This window comes from Sesamum indicum, linkage group LG10 (assembly GCF_026168435.1).
Source record: "Sesamum indicum cultivar Baizhima isolate 11 linkage group LG10, ASM2616843v1, whole genome shotgun sequence".
Classification (NCBI taxonomy): domain Eukaryota; kingdom Viridiplantae; phylum Streptophyta; class Magnoliopsida; order Lamiales; family Pedaliaceae; genus Sesamum; species Sesamum indicum.
The window spans coordinates 10,569,034-10,578,302 of NC_142666.1; the positions used below are offsets into that span (position 1 = coordinate 10,569,034).

At 43.6% G+C, this 9,269-nt stretch overlaps 1 protein-coding gene across 1 annotated transcript; it reads left to right on the plus strand.

The window, feature by feature from the left end:
* Positions 1-1,096: 1,096 nt before the first annotated feature.
* Positions 1,097-4,868, plus strand: LOC148786631 (uncharacterized). Its single transcript, XM_088886205.1, has 5 exons — positions 1,097-1,487; positions 1,595-2,427; positions 2,602-3,668; positions 3,820-4,688; positions 4,795-4,868. The coding sequence occupies exons 1-5, from the start codon at positions 1,097-1,099 to the stop codon at positions 4,866-4,868; spliced, it is 3,234 nt and encodes a 1,077-aa protein (XP_088742331.1).
* The last annotated feature ends 4,401 nt before the right edge of the window (positions 4,869-9,269 follow it).

Consider the following 9,269-nt stretch of genomic DNA (forward strand, 5'->3'; position numbering starts at 1 on the left):
CGATCTGCATCAATTTCCGCGGCTGCTGGTTCATCTTCTCCGACGAACCAGGCGCCGCCAACCTATGGTCATACTCCGACTATGAACAATGCAGTTTTGGACGGAAAAGATGAGTCACCGGCGATCAGATGGACGGTTATGGCGCCGGAAAAATCTGCAGCAAGGGATGATGTCATGCATGATGTCATGAACAGGGCTGATGTCATGCATGATGTCAAGGGAAGGGCTGATGTCATGCATGATGTCATGGATAGGGCTGATGTCATGCATGATGTCATGGATAGGGCTGATATGAACATGATGTCATGGGTGACATCATTAGTACTATCAAGGATGACATCGCTATTTTGAATGTTGGAAATGATAACAACACTTCTCTGAATGCTGGAATTGATGACGTGGAAAACAGATTATACATGATGTGGCGAATTTCAATTCTATTAATTCACATGTGAATGCAACTCCAACGAGATTGTTTATTGGAAAAATTCCACTACATGCAAATACGAAAACGATTGTTGACGATAAAATTTCCCAAGCATTCAACAACTCATCCCGGAAAACACTTTCATATATTGCCCCAATGATGCAGAATGGGGAAGTCGTGGTTCGCCCTACATTAGACACAATACGAGATGGGGCTAGACGGTGGAAATCTACAGCAGTTGGATACTTTATGGGGAAACGACCATATTATTATCAATTTAAGGAATTTGCCCACTCGATTTGGCCAACACTTCGTGAGGTTACAGCGACTACTAATGGTTTTTTCTTCTTTCAGTTCAAAACTGTCATTGATATGGAAGATGTGATTGAAGGGGGACCATGGCTATACCAAGGACAGCCGATTATACTCCAAAAATGGGAATCGAGAATGGCTATGAGAAAATTGCAGCATACACAAGTGCCTATCTGGATTAAATTGAGACACCTTCCGATGGAATACTGGACATCGGAAGGATTGAGCACGGTGGCAAGTGGTGTGGATAAACCCCTTTACCCAGACGCGATTACGAGAGCATGCACGAGACTGGATTTCGCTCGTGTATGCGTGATGATTGACGTTAATAAGAAACTGACAAAACATATTGTGGTGATGACACCGGATGAAGATGGTGGGGAGACACCTTGCAAAGTAGATGTGGAATATGAATGGCTCCCCCCAAAATGTGCAGAATGCATGAAAATGGGACATACAACAAAGGAGTGTCCCGCAAACAAACCAGAGAAACCAACAAAACCACCGGTCAAAGTGTATGTACCAAAAGTAAACGCCCCCGCACCGCCTCCACTTGAAGAAAAACGAAGGACACCAACAGTTGTTACACAGAACACTGATATGGGTGATGTGCATTTTGAACGAAATGTCTCCAACCATGATGAATGGGGTAAGGCAATTATTATATACAATGCATTTGACGCTTTGCATGAACTTGATGATGCAGACGAGATTCCGAGGGGTCCTAACATATGCAGCCCCGTCAGAGGTGATCCATGTTGAATTATTCCGTATGGAACGTCCGTGGGCTGAACAAACGGGACCACCAGCTCGCATTAAAGGACCTGGTCTCCAAATACAGGTTACATCTCCTAGGCATTCTTGAAACTCGAGTTCGATTGAATAATGTCATTCATGTTCAATCTTCTATATTGCCTCAATGGAAATGGTTTGTTAACTATGATTCTGTGGGAAATCGTATTTGGTTGGCTTGGGATGATAATTTTATTGATGTCCATATACTTGACGTGGGAGAACAGTTCGTGCATTGTCGTGTCACATATAGGGCTGTCGATGAACCAGTCTTTATTACTGTTACTTATGGAGCTTCTAAGGTGGTCGCCCGTAGGACTCTTTGGACTACTTTAAAGATATTAGCTCAGCAGTGCTCGAACGACCCGTGGCTGGTAGGAGGGGACTTCAATGCTGTTCGAGATCTTAATGAGGTGTGTGGAATATCAGGGGACATTCGGATGGTGATGGATGAATTTAATTCTAGAATACAAGAGGCTGGACTAATGCCTCTACCTATGCAAGGCGAATGGTACACATGGCACAACTGTAGCTCGAGCACCAGGAGTTTATGGAAGCGGTTGGATAGACTCCTTATTAATGATCAATGGCTGGCGAGATTTCCTATGTCATTCTATCATAGCCTTACACTGTGCACATCTGACCACTCACCTTTAGTCATCTATGGAGACACGCAACAACAATACGGAGGTATGTTTCGGTTTGATAACTACCTTGCATTATCATCTGACTTTATACCCAGCGTGAAGAGTATTTGGCAACATGAGGTGGTGGGAGTGCCTATGTTTGCGGTGATGCGTAAACTGAAAGCCCTAAAACCGGTCTTCAGAGCACAGAAAAAGAAAAAGGGGGACTTAACAATCAAAGTCCAATTGGCCAAAGGATTTTTGGAGGAGGCATAAAATTTGGTAAGCTCCGACAGACAGAATGAACTCTACTTATACTTGGAGCACTACTGTCGGATTGTTTATGTAAAAGCGGCCAAGTTGGAACAAATTATGCTGCAGCAGAGGGCGAAAATGCAGTGGATGAAGGATGGTGACTAATGCTCTAGGGTCTTCTATCGTAAGATTGCTCATAGAAGAGTGACAAGGAAAATCCTACAGATCAATGATGAGAATGGCAACATCCACACGGAACAAGGGGAAATTGTTCATGAATTTATCTCATACTATCAGAACCTCTTAGGAGGTACCAGAAGAAATGTTCCAGTGGATATTCGATACCTTAGGCCGTGGGCGAGGCATATTCTTACCGATGAGGAAACTGGTCTCCTCCTCTTGCCATTTTCACCAGATGATGTTAAGCAGGCAGTGTTTGACATCGCCGAGGATAAGGCACCGAGACCTGATGGCTTCTCATCAGGATTCTTTAAAGCAGCTTGGCCAGTGGTGGGGGATGAAGTTACAAGGGCGGTTTTGGACTTCTTTGCTACGGGAAATCTCCTTAAACAGACCAATTGCACACTCTTGGCATTGATTCCTAAGGTACACACACCTATGTCAGTTGGTGATTTTAGATCCATCTCATGCTGCAATGTCTTATACAAAATTATTGCTAAACTCCTTGTCCAACGACTAAGTGGGGTATTGGACAAGATCATTAGTCCCTGTCAGGCAGCATTTATACCAGGAAGAAGCATTGGAGATAACATAATGCTAGCGCAAGAACTATTCACGGGCTATAACCAGATACGTCTTCCCCCAAGATGTGCAATGAAAGTTGATATTAGGAAAGCCTATGACACGGTGGAATGGGACTTCCTATTAGCGGTGATGCAGATGTTCGGATTTCCACCAATATTTATCAGATGGATTGAGGAGTGTGTCACCACGGCCTCATTTTCGATAGGACTCAATGGAAAACCACACGGATTCTTTGCTGGAGCAAGAGGACTACGACAGGGTGATCCTCTATCTCCATACCTTTTTGTGCTGGTTATGGAAGTTCTGCACTTAGGATTCCTACAGCTTATTGAACAAGATATGCAGTTTTCCTTTCACTGGAAATGTGAGCCTGCAAGGGTCTTTGAGCTGGGATTTGCAGACGACATACTTCTTTTCTGCAAAGCTGATATAGACTCAATCAGAGTTTTCAAAGTGGGACTTGATTGTTTCGCGGAGTGGTCGGGTCTCCGGTTGAATGTGCAAACAAGTCACTTAATTATCTCCCGATCCGCTCAAGAATGGAAAGATCAGATGTTGGCGGTCTTTTTTTTTCGGTAATGGTAAATTTCAAGAAGGGCACCTCCCGATAAGGTACCTGAGTCTTCCTCTGATTTCATCTAGATTGACTATTGCTGACTGTCAACCACTTTTATCAAAAATGGATGCACGAATTATGGGATGGGAAGGACTCTCATTATCTTATGATGGGCGGGTACAAATCATCAAATCCGTACTTTCATCTTTGAGTTTATATTGGGCGTCTGCATTTATACTTCCTAAGAAACTTATCAAGGAAATTGAGAAGAGGATGAGAAACTTCCTATGGAAAGGCACTACGACTAGTGGCTACGCCAAGGTAGCATGGATTGATGTGTGCAGACCGGTGGAAGAGGGGGGACTTGGATTCAAGAACATTACAAGCTTAAACAAGGCATTAATGAGTAAAAAGCTTTGTGATGTTATCCGATGTGGCCGGACCTCAATATGGGTGCAGTGGCTCTACCATGATCGGCTACGTGACACATCTATTTGGACGATTATAGACCATGGAGGCTCTTGGGGATGGAGGAAATTACTACGTCTCCGTCCTTTTCTACGCTCTAGTGTGGATTATCAAATTGGAAATGGAGCTACTTTCTATATTTGGCAGGACCCATGGCATCACCTCGGACCACTCATTGAGCGATTTCCAGGGCGCCCGAGATTACTTGGTATTAACGAATCGACCAAGCTCAGTTATGTTATTTCAGAGGGAGAGTGGCATTGGCCTCCCATTACAGATTTTGAGTGTTTGGAGATCACCCACACCTTGCCACAGATTTGCGGAGGAGCGGACAGGGTTGTCTGGAGATTTGACAAAGGACAACCCACAACAGAGGCCCTCTACAAATTAATTGACCACCCAGGGCCGAAAGTAGGCTGGTCTTCACTACTTTCTGGCTCCTTGAAGATACCAAGACATGCGTTCATCCTTTGGCTCGCAATTCTTGGCAAACTTCCCACCACGGACAAACCATGGCTATCCCATTTGGGAGCCTGCATCCTATGTGACGACGGAAGTACAGAAACCCACTCTCACTTATTCTTCCAATGCAGATTTAGCCGGCAGTGCCTTACAGAAATACACAGAAGAACTCGGTTCCAATGGCCCAATAGGGACTGGGAAATAGACATTGAATGGGCGACAAAAAAATGGAGAGGAAAGCACATTGTCAACATAGCTTACCGTTCACTACTAGCAGCATGTGTCTATCACATTTGGAGAGAGAGGAACCTGAGGCGATTTGAACATACTGAACGGACACCGAACACCATTGGTATGATGATCATCGACGACGTCAGACAGAGGATCCTTAGTATCAACACTACTTTGTCAGTTAGTACACGAGCATTATATAGACTATGGCGTATCCCTTGGCCTGTCAAGGGAGAAACCAATTGATGATCAAATTGTTGTACCATACAATTATTTTTACTTAATGAAAATTATATTTACCCAAAAGAAAATGGCGTGGGAAACATATCATCAACATTGCATACCGTGCACTATTAGGATCGTGTGTTTATCATATTTGGAAGGAGAGGAACACTAGAAGATTTGAGCAAGTTGAGAACCCTCCTAGCGTGGTAGCAAACCTGATTATGGAAGATATACGCCAGCGCATAATTAGTCTAGAACTCCCTAGCTCTGTTAGCACACGTGCATTATATAGACTATGGCGGATCCCTTGACCTGTCGAGGGAGACACCTGATGAGGGGCATTGTTGTACCATTTTTTTTCTTTATTAATGAAAATTACATTTTACCAAAAAACCGTGCAAAACAGCTAATTTTTGAACGTTCTCAGAATTCAATGAAGCTTGACCCAAACGTTGGTGTAGACCCAAGCATTTGTATTGTAAATTTGTTAAGCAATAGTAATAACTACAAGTTAGTATAAAAGGGAAACAGACTTGTTTTAATAAAATCGTGGAAAACAACTAAATTTTGAGCGTTCTCAGAATTCGACGAAACTTGACCCAAACGTAGGTCTAGACCCAAGAATTTGGGTAACATGGGATGACAATGTTGTTGATGTTCATATTCTTGAATTGGGGAATCAATTTGTGCATCGTCGCGTCAGTATTAGGGCTGATAGTGAATCCCTCACTATCACCGTTGTTTATGGTGCCTCTGAGATGATTGATCGTAGGAGTTTATGGAATACTTTGGAAACATTAGCTCGGGAGCAAAGGGATGATCCCTGGCTGGTGGGGGGGGGGATTTCAATGCAGTTCGAGAAATGAATGAGGTGTGTGGAGTTTCTAGTGATATAAGGACGGCCATGGAAGAATTCAATGCTGCTATCCAGGAGGCCGGGTTAATACCATTGCCCATGCAGGGTGAATGGTATACTTGGCATAATTGCAGTACGAGCTCTCGGAGTCTATGGAAGAGATTGGATCGGATCCTCATTAATGATAGATGGCTTGCGAGATTTCCTTCCTCGTGTTATCATAGCCTATTGCCGCGGACTTCTGACCACTCGCCACTTGTAATACATGGGGACATGCAACATCATCAACAAACAGGCGGAGGTATGTTTCGATTTGACAACTACCTAACACACTCACCTGAATTTATCCCCAGTGTGCAGAATATTTGGCAACATTCAATTACTGGGGTTCCTATGTTTGCGGTAATACGTAAACTTAAAGCACTAAAGCCGGTCTTCAGGGAACAAAGGAGAAAGAAGGGGAATTTAACACTCAATGTTCAATTAGCCAAAGGATTTCTTGATGAGGCGCAACAGCTGGTGAGCAATGATAGATAGAATGAGGCACTTTTATAGCTAGAACACTGCTGCCGACTGGTTTATGCAAAAGCGGTAAAACTGGAACAAATCATGCTGCAACAGAGAGCCAAAATGCAGTGGATGAAGGAAGGTGACCAATGCACCCGAATTTTCTTTCGTAAAATTGCCCAGAGAAGAGTGGCGAGGAGGATATTGCAGATCAATGATGATTATGGGACAAGCCACACAGAACCAGGAGAGATCATCAATGAATTTGTCCATTACTACCAAAACCTCTTGGGTGGTAACAGAAGACAGATACTTATAGATATTGGATTTCTCAGACCGTGGGCTAGGCATATTCTTTCTAATGAAGAGGCTAGCCATCTTATTTCGATTTTCACTCCGGATGATGTGAAGCAAGCGGTTTTTGATATAGCAGAAGACAAGGCACCGGGGCCTGATGGGTATTCATCTGGCTTCTTTAAAGCAGCATGGCCAGTGGTGGGACAGGAAGTTACAAAGGCGGTACTAGACTTCTTTAGTACTGGCAAATTACTCAAGCAAGTCAACTCCACAATTTTGGCGCTAATCCCAAAGGTACACACTCCTATGACTGTTGGAGATTATAGACCGATTTCGTGCTGTAATGTGTTATACAAAATTATTGCAAAATTACTTGTCCAACGGTTAAGTGTGGTTCTGGACAAGATAATCAGTCCCTGTCAGGGAGCGTTTATTCCAGGGCGTAGCATTGGGGACAATATTTTATTGGCACAGGAATTGTTCACAGGCTACAATCAGATGAGGCTACCACCTCGGTGTGCTCTGAAAGTTGATATTAGGAAGGCCTACGATACGGTGGAGTGGGACTTCCTACTTGCAATCTTGCAATTGTTTGGCTTCCCACAAACATTCACAAAGTGGATTGAAGAGTGTGTAACGACGGCCTCATTCTCAATTGGGCTTAATGGAAACCCTCACGGTTTCTTTGCAGGAGCACGTGGATTAAGACAGGGAGACCCACTATCCCCCAATCTTTTTGTTCTCGTTATGGAAGTATTGAATTTGGGATTTTTGCAACTCATCGAGCAGGATATGCAATTCACTTACCATTGGAAATGTGAGTCGGCTAAAGTATTCTAGTTGGGATTCGCTGATGACCTCCTGCTTTTCTGTAGAGCTGACTTGGGCTCTCTCAGAGTCCTCAAGATGGGATTGGATCGATTTGCAGAATGGTCTGGACTTCGGCTGAACGTACAAAAAAGCCATGTCATTATCTCCCGATCAGCGCAAGGATGGAAGGATCAGATCTTAGCAGCTATGGGGTTCCAGGAGGGCCACCTACCAATGAGGTATTTGGGAATCCCTCTTCTATCTTCCAGATTGTCTATAGCCGATTGTCAGCCAGTTTTATTGAAAATTTATGCTCGTATTAAAGGCTGAGAGGGGATCTCATTATCATATGCGGGACGCGTACAAATCATTAAATCCGTACTATCAGCAATGAGCATATACTGGGCATCTGCATTCATATTACCAAAGGCTATTATTAAACAAATTGAGAAACGACTCAGAAATTTTCTGTGGAAAGGCACTTATACATCGGGATACGCCAAGGTAGCGTGGAAGGATGTGTGCAAACCGATTGTGGAAGGAGGCCAAGGAATTAAGGATATCGGTATACTTAACCGCGCCTTAATGGCAAAGAAGCTTTGTGATGTTATCAGATGTGACCGAACATCTATATGGGTTGAGTGGTTGAAGCATGGAAGACTGCGCGATAACTTAATTTGGGCAATTAACGAGAAGGGTTGATCATGGGGATGGCGAAAACTGCTTCGACTCCGAAGTTCCATACTACCTATGACGGAGTTTCTCATTGGGGAGGGACGAACATTCTTCTTGTGGAAGGATCCGTGGCACCACTTGGGCCCCCTTATTGCTAGATTCCCACGAGGACCAAGTCTTTTGGGACTTGATGAATCCGCCAAACTTCAAGTAGTTATTGATGAGGGACAATGGCAGTGGCCTTTTATAACTGATTCGAAATGTATGGAGATCATTTACACATTACCTCAGATTCACGAAGGGGACGACAGGATCAACTGGAGATTCCCAGAGGGACGACTCACCACACAATCACTATACAGACTTTTCTGCCCACCTGGACCAAAAGTAGGATGGTCTTCACTACTTTCAGGTTCATTGAAGATCCCCAGACATAATTTCATCCTTTGGTTAGCAATTCAGGAGAAGCTACCGACTACCGATAAAGCTTGGATGACCCACTTAGGTGGATGTATTGATAGGAATATCGAGGGCGTCCAACAAGCAAAAGAAATTCAAGATCCAATGGACCAAGATTTAACCATTGGAAGTGGGCCAATGACAAGAGAAAGGTTGAAGAGAATGCAAGAAGTAATTCAAACCCAATCCAACTTAGTCCTTGCTAATGGGATCAAGTCACAATCGGAGGCCCAACATGTGAGCTTAATTTCATTAATTCAAGCCCAAGGAAGCCCACAATAGGAGCCCAACTAGTCCAAGTGCAGCCATGTGGTCAAAAGAGACCTTTCAACTACATTCAAAGTGCATTTATACACCAATTCTCGGATTCACATGGTCATGCATGGGTTTTACTCGGTTATGACCAAGAATGCATAGTTTTAAGTTATTTTTGACCAAGTATTGAATGTACGTCCACCAAGGAGTCACTTGGGGATATGAAAGGTTAATTTGGAAGTGTTTTAGGCCTATAAAAGGCACATACCAGCCATGCATGCGGGATACAAT